This window comes from Ascaphus truei, chromosome 3 (assembly GCF_040206685.1).
Source record: "Ascaphus truei isolate aAscTru1 chromosome 3, aAscTru1.hap1, whole genome shotgun sequence".
Taxonomy (NCBI): domain Eukaryota; kingdom Metazoa; phylum Chordata; class Amphibia; order Anura; family Ascaphidae; genus Ascaphus; species Ascaphus truei.
The window spans coordinates 40171758-40187423 of record NC_134485.1 but is presented as its reverse complement, the minus strand read 5'-3'; the positions used below and the strand labels follow the sequence as shown (position 1 = coordinate 40187423).

General features: G+C 43.2%; 1 protein-coding gene across 1 annotated transcript in view; it reads right to left on the bottom strand.

Moving 5' to 3' along the window:
* TMPRSS15 (transmembrane serine protease 15) overlaps positions 1 to 15666 on the bottom strand; it is a 275564-nt gene that overhangs the window by 122642 nt on the left and 137256 nt on the right. The window contains exon 14 of the mRNA XM_075593956.1: positions 8183 to 8272. Within this exon, the coding sequence (XP_075450071.1) occupies positions 8183 to 8272 (90 nt within the window). The remainder of the gene's footprint in view (positions 1 to 8182; positions 8273 to 15666) is intronic.

The window sequence follows — 15666 nt, the reverse complement described above, 5'->3', positions numbered from 1 at the left end:
CCTATTATGGTGAAACAAATGTTAAATTGGTGCTCTTACAATTTAAATATAAGAGTGTAGGAGTGTTTGCATCTTTATTACTAACAGTAATTATAAGGAAGCATTGAGGGGAGTATTACTAATACACCCACATTGCTATAGCAACACATGAATTGTAGTACAATCTATTTAGGCTGCGGAACATCTCAAAAATTGATCTATTGTTACCAAACAGAGGAATATCAAGAACCCTTATTCAGTGTAATTACGTCAATCACATTCAAAGAGTCCAACATTATATGAGAGCCTTCAACTATGTGCTTCTTGCTTCTACATTTGTATCAGGTAGTTGTGTAGGATTTAAATGACAATACCCTGCAATTAGCAGAGATAGAGATAGAGATAGAGAGCAACTCTCCTTATGAGCTATTTTTACCAACGAAAGGTCACTGGACTCATATATTTTATCAGGGGAAAAACAAAATCTGTATTTGTGTTTATATATGTACAGTGTGTGTCATGTATGTGTAGCCAGGTCACCTGATGGCTACTATTCTGCCCTAGGGCTGGCAGTAAACCCTGGTACCATCAGGTTGCCAGTAGTTATGGGGTTTTCCCCCTCCACTTTGGTACTACACTTGAGTGACAGCAGAGGGTGGTACATCCTGTTGTAGCTGGGACAACGGGGGTGCCCGCCTCCTGGCAGTACTTAAGGGCAGGACCACCCTAAAGTTGGTAGTGTTCCTTCCCCTCTGAGGAAGGCAGGTCACACATGAGATTGGGGCCTTCCCATGTGCTCTTCCCTCCGGGGGAAAGTGAGTGTGGACCATACCTCTGCCTCTGCTAGGGAGGTGAGGAAGAGCTAAGACGGCTGCAGGTGCTCTTGGCCTGTGGTGTGGTGGTCCAAGGAGCATCATTTAGTAAGAGCTGAGTACTGCATTGGCAGAAGTCTGCCGTGTAACTGGGGGGGAGAGGTAATAAGTTCTACCGTGAGAGATCACCTTCAGTTCCTGGAGCCTACGGCAGATGGAGGCACTGCACTGCTAAAGAGATATGTGGGTTATGAACCCCAGAAGCCTGATCTTGTGTCCCCACTACCATCGGCGGACGACTCCGCCCTCCTGTTGCCAGCATGTATATGCACCATCATCGTAGTAATGGGCAAATCTCCCACCGGGTGGGGGAAACACAATTACATGTGTATACATACCCCTTTCTTTTTTTTTAACATTAATATATCATAAAATATTTAAATAATTAATTCCACAAAATCAATTCCTAGGGGTTCTTTATACAGTAGGTTATTGTGCTAGAACTATGAAATTTGTAAACTAGTTATATTGTTCTAATGTCAGTTTGATCTTTATTGACCTAGGAGAGTGCACCAAGAAAAAGGGGTTCTAGGGGAATCACTGCGTCTGATGCAGTGACCCCCACTTTATGTTCTATACATGTTGTATAAAAGAATGTTTGGGGAGGTACAGTAGCGACATACTTTATCGCACTAAATGCCGGCGGCATGCCGGGATCTACCCCAGCTGCCGCCAGTAATAACCGCGCGCCGCCGCGTTTCCCACATGCACACCCCCTCCACCTCGCGCGCAATTTACTCTCCTTCCGGACCCCGAGCCCGGCTTCTGCTCTGCCCCTCTGCTTCCCCGCAACCCCGCTTACCTTAATTTCATCTCCAGGGGTGTCGGGGAAGCCTGCGGAAGCCGGGGAAGACGGGGAAGCCGGGCGCGCGTGTGACTGTGACGTCACAGTGCGCCGCCACGCGCCGCGGCTACCCGCTTCCCAGCCGCATACAGCCAGCGGCTTTTGCTCGAATAAGAGCTGCCGCTGCTGTATATACTTCTCCTTCCTCTCCATCATTAAATGAATTTAAAATGCTTGGCGAATCACTTGCGAACTCTGATTGAGCTAGGACCTTTTTTCTTCTAATTAGAGAGGTAAATAAGAATTGTAATCAGTTAGTGTTAGGACCTGCAAATTTGGTCATGCCTTGAAGTGGCTCGCAGGTTTATACGCTTTGGCCAAAGGGTTAACTAAATTAGCCCTTTTCAAGAGATACATAGGTATTTCACTGTGTATTTTTGTCACATTGGATATTGCTCTGGACGTCTATGTTTCTTCTTGTATACATTTAGCCACGCCAAGTAGCACTCCATTGACACACACACACACACACACACACACACACACACACACACACACACACACACACACACACACACACACACACACACACACACACACACACACACACACACACACACACACACACACATATATATACACATACATATATATATATATATATATATACATACATATATATATATATATATATATATATATATATATACACACACACACACACACACACACACACACACACACACACACACACACACACACACACACACACACACACACACACACAATTTTGGGGGCTTTCTTAGAGCTTGCTGGGTATCTGTATGTTTATTAACTTTTTCCAGCTAGTCTCAGCTGTTTTGCAGGTCATTGGCTCATCCCTCCCAGGGTTTAAGCTTGCCCCTCCCCACTTTCCAAGTAAGCTGGTTTTCTTTTCATGCAGCTGGTTGTGACAGGTTCAATGCTAGGATGATTCTTCCTCTATTTATAGGAGGTAAATAAGAATTGTAGTCAGTCAATGTTAGGACCTGTGACTTTGGTCATGCCTTGAAGTGGCTCGCAGGCTTATACGCTTTGGCCAAAGGGTTAACTAAATTACCCTTTTCAATAGATATATAGGTATTTCGCTGTGTATTTTTGTCACATTGGTTGTTGCTCTGGACTTTTGTTTCTTGTTTTATCTTAAATAGTTTTGGCAGATATTAAAATTGTGATATGTAAATGTCAATGCTAATTTGTTTTTTGGCACATTTCTGTATTTGCATGTGATGACATGAGATATCAGAATTGACAGATACAATTGAGTACATTTATATCAACTACTCTTTTTTGTGTATATAGCATATACACAGATGTTAGAAATAAGGCTAGTCTGGAGTAGATGAAAACAACTGTTTAAAAATCAATACAAATAATAGTAACCAAATTGACCCCTTAGTAGCCATCAAGGCATAGCAGACTTTTGTTAAAAAAAAAAAAAAATAGAAGCTAAAAATATGCAAAACATTTTAATACAATATACTGTATGGCATGTGGTGTAATCTTGATGGTGTAATCTACGTAATCTGGAAAATTAACCCAACGCTAAAATGGGACCGGACAAGAAAGCGATAATGCAGAGACCAGGCAGTAAACCCCATTATTAAGCACTTATCAACATTTTCAGTATGCTCTTTCAAATATTATTTTAAAATATCTATTTTTATCTCATCCATTATCTAGTACTAACCATTAAAAATATATCCCTATTTTTAAGATCCTTACATTTTAGGATTACACTTACAGTATGGAACAATATTATTTTCATGTGAACACTGAAAAGTTTATACATTATTATTGAGTACAATTAAAACTTCAGAATTTAAGCACAAATAAACAATTCCTGGTATAACCCCAACTTGTCTTCAATTTAGTGCAGTTGAATGAATGAATACCTTCTTAAGAAAACCATTCATAATTCACAACATCCATGTTTTGAAGATAAAAAGACTGAAAATAATTGAGAGAGAAATATATAATTCCTGAACAGTGATTGACACATAATGCCTAGTGATTCCACATGGGAGGTGGTATTATGCAAAGAAAGTGGCTGAGATATAGCAAGATTGACAAACAGATCATTTTACAGTACTAATTGATATTAACATAGAAATAGTCAGACAACACATGAGACATATCAACAACAGTATCAGTGCAGCTTTGTCTGTCCAACACATTAGTATAGCTTAATTGGAACAATTTTTAACTTTGTACCTCATTTTAGTTAAAGTATGATATTACATTTAATCTATCAATACCTAGGAGGGAAAATAGCTAGGTTTTTCATGTATACGGGAATATTATTCTACATTTAGAGTATTGGACAAGTCTGGCAAGTGATGGCAGTTAACAAGGAAAATAACATTTGGGAAGAAACGCATAATTCTGCTAATTTGTACTAAATTGCTACATTGAGTGACATCCATACAGTAGCTTTACTTTATCTGTGTAGGTAAGTTTGCTGTTTAGACCAACCAGGTACAGAACATCTTCCTTCATAATCAATGGCATGTACAAAGTATGGCGGAAGAGGTTGGAGCTGGCTTCACGGTACATAAAAATTTGCTCCACCCTGTGTTCGTATGGCTCACCTGCAGTTGAATATGTGAAAAGGCTATTGATTTGCAAGCTGTGGGTTAACACATTTTTCATTGGTTCCAAGTGCCGGTACGTCATAGGAGAGAGGGGGGACATGGTGGGTATTTAGTTCCTGTGTCTGTTACTATGGGTTACTCTTTGATAAAGTGCGGTCACCCACACGAAACGCGTTAGGCTGCGTCCAGGGTGGTGCTAAGCTTGCGCGGGCGCTCACGCTCACCATGATGAGACACATTGCAACAATGTGTGTGGCTTGCGTGAGCACCGCCCCAGCGCATGCCCGTGAGCTGTCCTCGGCGCTCAGATTCAAGAGAACAAATCTTTTGAATCTTTAGCTCCGACTTCAGATCACATGACCTACATTACCCAATCAGAGGACAGCAAGGCAAAAACCAATGCAATACAAGCATTGGGAGCTTGTATTGTATTGCATTGCATTGGTTGTTGCTGTCCTCCGACAGGGAGGGAGGGGGGGCACAAGAAATGGGTGGGGGGGGCACACAAAACGGAAAACGGAAAGATGTGAAGGGGGGGGGGAAACGGAGTGGTTGTGTGGGGGAGGGGTAAAACAAAGTGGTGGTTTGGGGGGGGTAAAACAAATTGGTGATGTGGGAGGGGGGAAAACGAAGTGGTGGTGTGGGGGGGGTAAAACGAAGTGGTGGTGTGGGGGGGGCAAATGGAGTTGTGGTGGTGGGGGGGCAAACGGAGAGAGGGGGAGAGAAGGGGGGAGGAGAGAAAAGGGAGAGAGAAGGGAAAGGAGAGAAGGTGGAGGGAGGGGGGGAAGGAGAGAAGGGGCATAGAGAGGGGAGAGAAGGGAGAGAGAGAGGGGATAGGAGAGAAGGGGGAGAGAGAAAGGAGGGAAGGGGGGGAGAGAGGAAGTAAGGGGGAGAGAAAGCAATGGGGAAAGAGAGGGGAGGGTCAAGGAGAGGGGGAGGGTTGGAGGAGAGAGGGGGGAGGGTTGAAGGAGAGAGGGGAGAGTGTCGGGGAGTGTCGGGGAGAGAGAGGAGGGAGGGGGAGGGTGGGGGAGGTGGGGGAGAGAGAAGGGGGAGAGTGGGGGAGAGAGAGGGGGGAGGGTGAGAAAGAGAGAGAGAGAGAGGGGGGAGGGAGAGAGCAGGGGGGCAGGAGAGAGAGAGCAGGGGGGCAGGAGAGAGAACAGGGGGGTGGGAGAGATAACAGGGGGTGGGAGAGAGAGCAGGGGGGGGAGAGAGCAGGGGGGGTGGGAGAGAGAACAGGTGGCGGCAGAGAGAACAGGGGGGGGAGAGCGCAGGAGGGGGGGAGAGAGCGCAGGGAGGGGGGAAGAGAGTGCAGGGGGTCAGAGAGAGAGCGCAGGGGTACTGGAGTGGCAGGAGAGAGAGTGCGGGAGTGCTGGAGTGGTGGGAGAGAGGGCGCGGGGCGGGAGAGAGATCAATGGGGGGGAGAGAGAGGGGGGGCGAGAGAGAGAGAGTGCAGGGAGGCAGGAGAGAGAGAGGGGGGTGGGAGAGAGCAGGGGGGTGGGAGAGAGAGCAGGGGGCAGGAGAGAGAGCAGGGGGGAGGGAGAGAGAACAGGGGGGCGGGAGAGAGAACAGGGGGTGGGAGAGAGAGCAGGGGGGAGAGAGAGCAGGGGGGAGGGAGAGAGAACAGGGGGGCGGGAGAGAGAACAGGGGGTGGGAGAGAGAGCAGGGGGGAGAGAGAGCAGGGGGGAGAGAGAGAGAACAGGGGGGTGGGAGAGAGAACAGGTGGTGGGAGAGAGAACAGGGGGAGAGAGAGCAGGGGAGGCGGGAGAGAGAGCAGGGGTGGGAGAGAGAGCAGGGGGTGGGAGAGAGAGCAGAGGGGAGAGAGCGCAGGGAGGGGGGAAGAGAGCACAGGGGGCCAGAGAGAGAGCACGGGGGTGCTGGAGTGGCAGGAGAGAGAGCACGGGGCAGGAGAGAAAGATCAATGGGGGGAGAGAGAGGGCGCGAGAGAGAGAGAGCGCAGGGGGCAGGAGAGAGAGAGAGGGGGGGCGGGAGAGAGAGCGCAGGGGGCGGGAGAGAGAGAGCGCAGGGGGCAGGGTGGAGAGAGAGAACGCGGGGGGCGGGAGAGAGCGCGCAGAGGGGCAGGATAGCAGGGAGAGAGAGCAATGCGGGGGGAGAGAGAGACGGGGAGAGGGGGAGAGAGAGGGCGGCAGGGAGAAAGCAGGGGGGAGAGAAAGGGAGGGGAGAGTGAGCAGGGGGGGAGAAGGAGGTGAGGGAAGGGAGGGGGAAAGAGAGCATGGGGAGAGAAAGAGAGGGGGGAGAGGGGAGGGAAGGGAGAGAGAGGGGCTATCTATATCTATATATATATATATATCTACTATATATTTCTGAAAGCATTGTATGTATGTATGTTTCACTGTGTTCCCTGTCCCTAGCGGCAATCTCATTGGTCCCTTGGCCCGCCCGCCCCCGCACACCTCTCATTGGCCTCACACACTCACACCACCCCCTTGGCCCGCCCCCCACACCTCTCATTGGCCTGAGGCGGAGTGACGGGCCAAAGGTCCAAAAAAAACACACACACACACACACACACCTCTCTCTCTGTCCTCTCCCCCCCATCACACTCACCTCCCCCCCTCCCCGGTGCTCCACTCACCTCTCCGCCTCCCCTCTGCTCCACTCACCTCCCTCCCTCTCCACTCACCTCCCTCCCACTCCACTCACCTCCCTCTCCACTCACCTCCCTCCCCCTGCACTCCCTCTCCACTCACCTCCCTCCACCTCCCTCCCGCTCCACTCACCTCCCTTCACCTCCCTCCTGCTCCACTCACCTCCCTCTCCACTCACCTTCCTCCCGCTCCACTCCCTCCAGCTCCACTCACCTCCCTTCTGCTCCACTCCCTCCCGCTCCACTCACCTCCCGCTCCACTCACCTCCCGCTCCACTCACCTCCCTCCCGCTCCACTCACCTCCCTCCCAGGCGTGGGGACAGGCAGTGGGCAGGGCAGCCTGCCACTGCCACGCGGCACCTAAGATGGCGGCGGACGGAAGGACCCCCTTCCTCCCTCGCGGACTAAGTAACTTGGCGGCGGCCGGAAGGAGAGGTGACGTGTGTGTGTGTGTGTCACTGTGTGTGTGTGTGACACTGTGTGTGTGTTACACTGTGTGACACTTTGTGTGTGTGTGACACTGTGTGTGACACTTTGTGTGTGTGTGTTACACTGTGTGTGTGTGTGTGTGTGTGTGTGTGTGTGTGTGTGTGTGTGTGTGTGTGTGTGTGTGTGTGTGTGTGTGTGTGTGTGTGTGTGTGTGTGTGTGTGTGTGTGTGTGTGTGTGACACAGTGTGTGTGCCCCCCCCTCCTGTCCACTCTCCCCCCCCTCCTGTCCACTCTCCCCCCCTCCTGTCCACTCCCCCCCCCCCTCCTGTCCATTGTCCCCCCCCCCTCCTGTTCACTGTCCCCCCCTCCTGTCCACTGTCCCCCCCTCCTGTCCACTGTCCCCCCCTCCTGTCCACTGTCCCCCCCTCCTGTCCACTCTCCCCGTCCCCTCCTGTCCACTGTCCCCGTCCCTCCCCTCCTCCTGTCCACTGTCCCTCCCCCCACCTTTTCCTAGCGGCACATTTAACTCACGGGCAACGCCAGGTCTCTCAGCTAGTATATATATATATATAAAGAGAGAGTGAGAGAGAGAGATATATAGAGATAGAGATAGAGATAGATAGAGCAGTATTTTGCCAAAGATCTTTACACACATGCACATATGTAACTGGACATATGGATCTATGTCTGCTTGATGGTTTGCTCTTGTTTGTTTCTATTTACACACCTGCTTTCATAAACCCAAATTTTGTCCACATGAATTTGACCAGCCGAAAGAGACACATGCTTTCTTCTGTAACTAAATATTTGATATCTAGTGGTCAATGCCTGGTTGCATATCTAAGAGTTTAATAAAATGACAGGATACTCATTACTTACATGAAGCAAGGCTTGGATAATTCTGGGGGAAGTTTGAAGAACTGAATGTATTGTTAGGTTCCCAAAGTTCAGTAGGTCCACCACAATCAGCTGTAGAAAGCAACATTGATAAAGAAATGTTAATTGGTAATTTTCAATGTATATTTTCCTTCTGTCCAAGAGATAAAAATGCGATAGTATTTGTGTTATAGTGTACATGTTCTGTCCCCGGTATGGGTTTTCTTTGCCTACAGCTGAAGTTCCCTTAGCCCTAGTTGTGTTACTGTGTAACTCCTAGCTGTTTTAGCCTGTGTGCTTAGCAAACCCTTCATCTGGCTGCTGATTTGGTATAATCCAAGGTACCCCTTACACTTGCTTTCACCCTGCCCTATTTCCTGCTTGTCTGGATGTAGCCCCTTCCTTTTCAAGTCCCCTTTTGTCATCTGTCTGTACTCCAATACAGTTTTCAGAAACTCAAGAAGAACTCTGTGTGCTGGAAAAGGAAATTAGTTTAGCTGCCTGTTTCTACTCATTAAGCCACAGTGAACCTGTGACAGAACAGTACATATATATATATATAAAAAAAAAACTGTTTAACTTCACTGTCAAAAAATATAATTTATTAACTCCTTTTTTCCCCCACAGCAATTAGTTACCAAAAGCATAATATTTTATGCAATACAGTATTTTACAGTATGTAAAGATGTCAATTGTATTCTTGGTCAAGCGGGTATGACTTCAGTATAATGTGGCATAACTTGCAAGATTAATCATCAAAATATATATATATTTATTTAATATAATATATATGTTATATGCTGAGGCTTCCCGCTTCCCACAATACAATATATCAGAAACAGCTGATTAGTATGTATAACTGCCTTGCCTTTTAATGTTTTTATCTCTCTTCTGGAACAATCAGCAGACATAATATCGCCTTTTCTAATTACGACTGGTCATTGTTAATGTTTAAGCTTACTTATAACACTTCTTCTTGTAGTGATTCTACTAATTTGATTCCATTTTAAATGAATACCAATCCCCTCTACTGTATAATTGGATTGTGTGAAAGGAAGAAAACATATTTGTTTATTTTGTGGCACAGCTAAATACTTTTGGAATTGAAATCCTAGTAGTTTTACTTTGATACGAAATGCTATTAGTCACAAAACATTCATTCCAGAGCACAAACATACTGTATATTGATGACAAAACAAGTGAACAATTTAGATCTGCAGGAAAGCTTTTCTTTGTTCAAAAACTCCTGCGTTCCTGGTGATCAAATTATAAACACTTAGGCGCAATTAATATAATACCTGATGTATTTCATGAAAACTGTACCAAGAGACTGAAAAATGGTATTTTAGTGGCACAGTGAAGAAAACAGATGTTACAAATGTTAGAAATGTTTTAACCCTTTTGCTGACGGAAGACTGGGATTGTGACAACTTGAGCACATGGGGTAGTGATCACGTTGCCGCAATACGCCCCCAGTATATTAACGGGCTTGATCTCCCCCAAGAAAATAAACACAAATTGCTCCCTGTACTTGGTCCCTGGCATGTCAGCCTTCATGATTTACAGTGAACGGCATAAGGGAATCATAGGGGTTCACAAAGTATCTTATATATGATACATATCATTAGTTAGCTCATGTATACATAGACTTGATAATGCGATTTATGATTTTAAAGAAAGTAAACAGCATGAGTGATTCAGAAACAGAATCTGATAAACATCTGCATATAATATGGGTTTTGGGCAACTGCTCCCTAAAATGTCTTCCAATATTTATTTTCTGGATGATGTGGCTGAGCCCTATAAAAAAAATAAATAGAAAAAGCTAAAAATATGCAAAACATTTTAATAAAAGATATGGCATGTGATATAATCTTGATAGTGTGATATGCGTCATCCGGAAAATTAACCAAAAGCTAAAATGGGACAGGACAAGGAAGAGATAATACAGAGACCAGGCCGTAAACCCCATTATTAAGCACTTATCAACATTCAGTATGCACTTTCAAATATTATTTTAAAATGTCTATTTTTATCTCATCCGTTATCAAGTACTAACCTTTAAAAATATATCCCTGTTTTTAAGATCATTACATTTTAGGATTACACTTACTGTATGGAACAATATTCCTTTCATGTGAAAACACTGCGAAACCATGTTGGCTTAGTTTTGATTTACCATTCCTAAACAAAGTTGTAAATAATAATAATAATAAAATAAAAATTTAAAAAGAGCCATATTTGCCACAAGATAAATACACAAATGTTTTTACTTCATTTTACAATAGTTAAAAACCATTGAGTGGAGTCCTAGCTACAGCTTTATTAAAGTATGTTATTAGTGATATATTCATTTGTTTAAGTATTAATTTTATATAGCACTCTATAAATTAGGATCTACTATGTTGATATAATGTGGAATAAACAAGGCTAATTGTTAGGACAACTCGTCTATCTGTTGTGTCAGTTTTTAGGAGGTGGTGTGCTACTGATTTCAATTTGTTTGTTTTTTATGTACAGTAGTCCCTATGTGGTTAATAACAGAAGTTATAGATAATTGCAACTGTGTATGTGATAGGACTATGTGTCAAATTGTTAATGGTTTATTGTGACTTAAGATTCTGTATTAGCCAATCAGGGCTTGGTTGAAAGTTTATGCATTTGAATGCCTTAGAATTTTCTTTGTCATTAGAGTTTTTTTCTTTGTTTATCACTTGGGTGTGAACTACCTTAACATGTTGCTTTCGTATAAATAGGTTCTTAAAATGGTGCAAGACCTTTCTGCGAGGCAGAAATGCAATTCACAGTATCAATATTTAAGAGGATATAAAGACAGAGACAATCAGCAGACAGACAGATATCATTCCTCAACAATGAGAACTAGCGATTCCACATGGGATTTGGTATTAAGCAATGAGAAAAATAAAGATATTGAAAAATGGAAAAATAGATAATTTCTTAGAAATTTCTGATTTAGTAATGTTAGACCTACACAATCATAGCAAGCTCAAACCCCAGTGCCGCAGTATAATATATTTACATATTTAATAGTGTCATCTGGGGTGCTACTGGGAAAGTGACCTTAAATATAAAAGAGTAAACAACGAAGCACCAAAGCACACCAATGCACACCCAATATGACAAATGAGTTGATTAATTTCTATATGTTCTTTTCTTCTCATTAAAATAGGTTATTGTAGGAGATGAGTGCAGAGGTTTAACCAGGGAGACATAGATTTGGGGGAATAAACATTGGCTTTTATTTAGCCCATATCTTCAAACAATACAGATTTAAAGCAGCATACATAATAAACTAAACAGGCCTATCCCTTTGTAAGGGCTGACACACTTCCCAGTACCTATCTGCAGGGCTGGGATGATAGGCCTCTTACCAGCCTCTGAACCAAAGTCCAAACAGGTACCTGTTATTAGGGGCTCTTTCCCTCAGTCCGGGTGTGTGTTTGGGTACACCCTCTGGCAGGCTCATTGGTCCACTGCATTCTGGAATAGAGGGCCTGGTTCCCTGGGATCCCTCTCTAACAGAACACACCTCTTAAAGTGCTAAGCTAAAGAGATCCCCTGCAGTTTAAGCAGGGGGATTTTCTACCTGACTGATGAGCCAGATGGAGACTTGCTAATTGTCTGTATCTGCAATTAACCAGTTCCCTGTTGGACTCAACAGCCGAGTACCAGCTTCCTATTTGGAGGGCTATTTAGACAGGGGTTAAGGCCCTGTCACAGTTATAGTAATATCTTGTGTCTAAAACATTGTTAAGCCTGCAACTACAGTATGTCAAGGTAGATCAATTTAATACTGTGTCGTTTGTATGTCTTCCACTGTTTACTTAATTGCTTTGTTGCCTCTTTTCTCTAGTCAATAGCAGATCCCATGCTATTGACTACAGTGTATTATTGTTTTGTTTCCTCTTTTCTCTAAGCAGTGGAGGAAATACAAAGGAGACAGTATAGATTGGTAGTCTAGGTACATGATTAAAAGGTCTACCTTGACATGGTTGCAGTTTTGAAATGCTTTGGCCAAATGATTGAATTAATGATCCATATTTATGAGAAGAAATAACATATACAAATTAATCAAGTAATTTGTCACATTGGATGTGCCTTGGGGCTTCTTTGTTTACTATTGTACTTAGAAATATTCACAGAATACACGTTGTGATCACCTTCATGTTAAGCCTTGCTTGGTCTGTCAAGATGTTAACAAAAAAGTACTGGATTAGTTTTATATGTTTGTGGCTCATCTTTAACTGCAACAATAATTTGAAACATTTAATGTATAGGCTCATATACTGTAGATACTAAATCCCAGGTCCATAATACTGTATATCTGCTAGGCGCTAGGTTAATGCATCTTTATATTTATTGACACTGCCATGTTGTATAATTAATCATCTTATTGTGTACTGTATTTCTGGAAGAATTAACTTAATCTTGATGTCTATAGGGAGCAGTGCAGTTTATGCCCACTTGCTGTGGTTGGGTGTTTACTTTATTTTTCTACAAAGCATTTAACGGACAACAAACAGTTGTATTACCATTTTATAACCTAACCCTTGATCATCTCCTGGGAGCTACTGCATCTTATTTTAAAGAAGAATCCACATTACCCTCATTCACTTATCTACCTACCTGTACAGGTGGTAACGCGCATTATAAAAGTATATTTCACCTTCTAGTACACAAAGACTATTGACTTTAACATACAGATAAAGTGATCGTTTTCTGTTTAAATGAGACGTTATTACACACACTAATAACATACTGTAGTATGGAAAATATGGATTGAAAATGATGAGGTATACAGAAGAAAAGGAAACCTAGTTACCAGCACTCTATCAAACTAAATGTATAGTGACATAATTAAAATACTTTATTAATATACAATGAATAAAAAACTGGGCTTTAAAATCAGAGAATGTGTCAAACAGCATGTGACTGTGATCATTAGTAACTTAACCAAAGGTAGTTAAGTAGTGTGTACATATGAAGATCCTTATGGATATTTAGGATCTGTTGCTATGTATATAGCTTCCTTTGTTGTGGAAATAGGTCCGTGATATAACCACCATACACTAAATGTCCATTCACGTATATATGTATATTCTCAGAGCGTATATGTGTTCTGAATCTATGGTGACATATAAGTGGTGTATAGGTAATATCTATGCCAGACACAGCACAATTCTGTGTGTCTACCTGAAACAGAACAGTACATATCTGGCAATACATTGTCCCCTGATATACCCATGATTAGCGCTGATGTAGGGGACAATGCATTGCCAGATATGTACTGTTCTACCTGTTTTAGTGTATGATTTTCACTTACCTGCTCGATAGAAGGTTCGTGTGGGCTATTGGTCTTTTCACCACATGATATCTGCCTCCGTCGGGGCTCTGCCTTAATCAGCTGTTGTAGACCGGTGGGATAAGAAGCACGAGTCTAGCCCTCGGCAGGTTCATTGATCCTTCCATGAAACATCACGGTTTAGCAATTTAGAAGTGCTTCTTGTATACACTACCTGCCAATACCTCTCTGACTAGGGGGAATCTAGGTACTCATCTACCAGTGTAATTAGACCCACCACTTGTCACGGCATACACTCCTCTATTACTGCAGCCAGTATACACTCTGCGCAGAGGTTACACACTATCAGCTGCTTAGGACTCTATGGAGATTGTATGAGTACTTCTCTCATTAGTCCCGTAGGGCTACTCTAACACGGCTCATAGTACCTTTTATGGGTGTTTGCATTAACCCTTACATCAAGCATATACTTAAGACCTTTTCCTTTAAGGCTCTAGGGACTGCAATCACAGAGTGCCTTCTCCAGCTTCAGGACAAGCAGCGTGTAGTGTTTGCATGTGATCATATAGCAGTTTCAGGTAGACACACAGAATTGTGCTGTGTCTGGCATAGATATTACCTATACACCACTTATATGTCACCATAGATTCAGAACACATATACGCTCTGAGAATATACATATATACGTGAATGGACATTTAGTGTATGGTGGTTATATCACGGACCTATTTCCACAATAAAGGAAGCTATATACATAGCAACAGATCCTAAATATCCATAAGGATCTCCATATGTACACACTACTTAACTACCTTTGGTTAAGTTACTAATGATCACAGTCACGTGCTGTTTGACAGATTCTCTGATTTTAAAGCCCATTTTTTTATTCATTGTATATTAATAAAGTATTTTAATTATGTCACTATACATTTAGTTTGATAGAGTGCTGGTAACTAGGTTTCCTTTTCTTCTGTATACCTCAATCCCCTACCTAGTTATCACTTCAACGTGGTTCACATTTTAGCGGTGCGGGAGTTTTCCTTGTGTGTATTGAAAATGATGACCAATTTAGGGGCAGAATTAAGGAACAAGCCATAAAATAAAAGTTCTAAAAAAATGCAGATAAATAAATAACAATAGAATATCCATAGCTGTCAGTTGTAATATTAAGACAATATGATCCTATGGGGGCAGGAGGATAATGCAGAGGTACTGTTAGTTTATTTTTGAAAGTTATTTTAACTTGGCATTGAATGATGTACTGTACTATAATTGTGTGTGATAAGGGCAATTAAGAATCACTAGAATGAAAGCCGCAGGGGGGGGGGATTAGCAGGGGGGAAACATGAGACTGAGGATGTCCACTTCTTTCGAAATAAGAAAATAGTATATGGATGCTTGGTTATTGGAGGAATTTGGTGGCAAGGTGTATTAGTAGGTAGGTTAGATACTAGGGATTGGACAAAGAGGCGTTGATGGCAAGTGGAACGTTTGGGGTTGGGCAGTATATAAACGGTGGAGATTTGGGTGAAAATTGAAGGATTTAAATAAAAGGTGTGGAGTAATGGCCAATGCACTTACTGGACAAGCAGTATGTGGTTTATTCCACCCACTCCCCTCATGCCACCTCAATGCTTTGGGGCGGTGGGTGGGGGTATTATGGACAGGGGCTCACAAGATTGTTTAGTGAATAGTGCCTTTGGATCCAATGGGTCCAAGGTGTAGATCAGGTAAATAGTAGATGGCTAAAGGACTTCTCAGGCAGGGTGGCGAGAGGGGGCCAATTTAACAAACAAAAAAGGCACCAAGGATTTTTAGTTTACCAAAAATAAAGTATTTATTGTTATAATCGTAAATCATAAAAATAATGTATTCAAAAGTAAAATAACAGTAGCATTGATTCAGGATACAGTCAATGTCCCCAAATAAAAACACACCCATTAAAGGACACCTGGGTTCCCAGAAAATCCTAAGTGAGGATACTGCACATGTGAGCAGCAAGGGGGCTGCTTCCCTAGATAGTCTTAAGCTAAGGTGGAACTAGATAATACATGAAATTAAGCACATGGCCTATCTTCTGGTGTCCACTGGTCTCTAAAGGGTATTATAGTTGACATTGGACAGGAATGGTTTTCCTTTTAGGCTGCATTCCTTAAACTATACA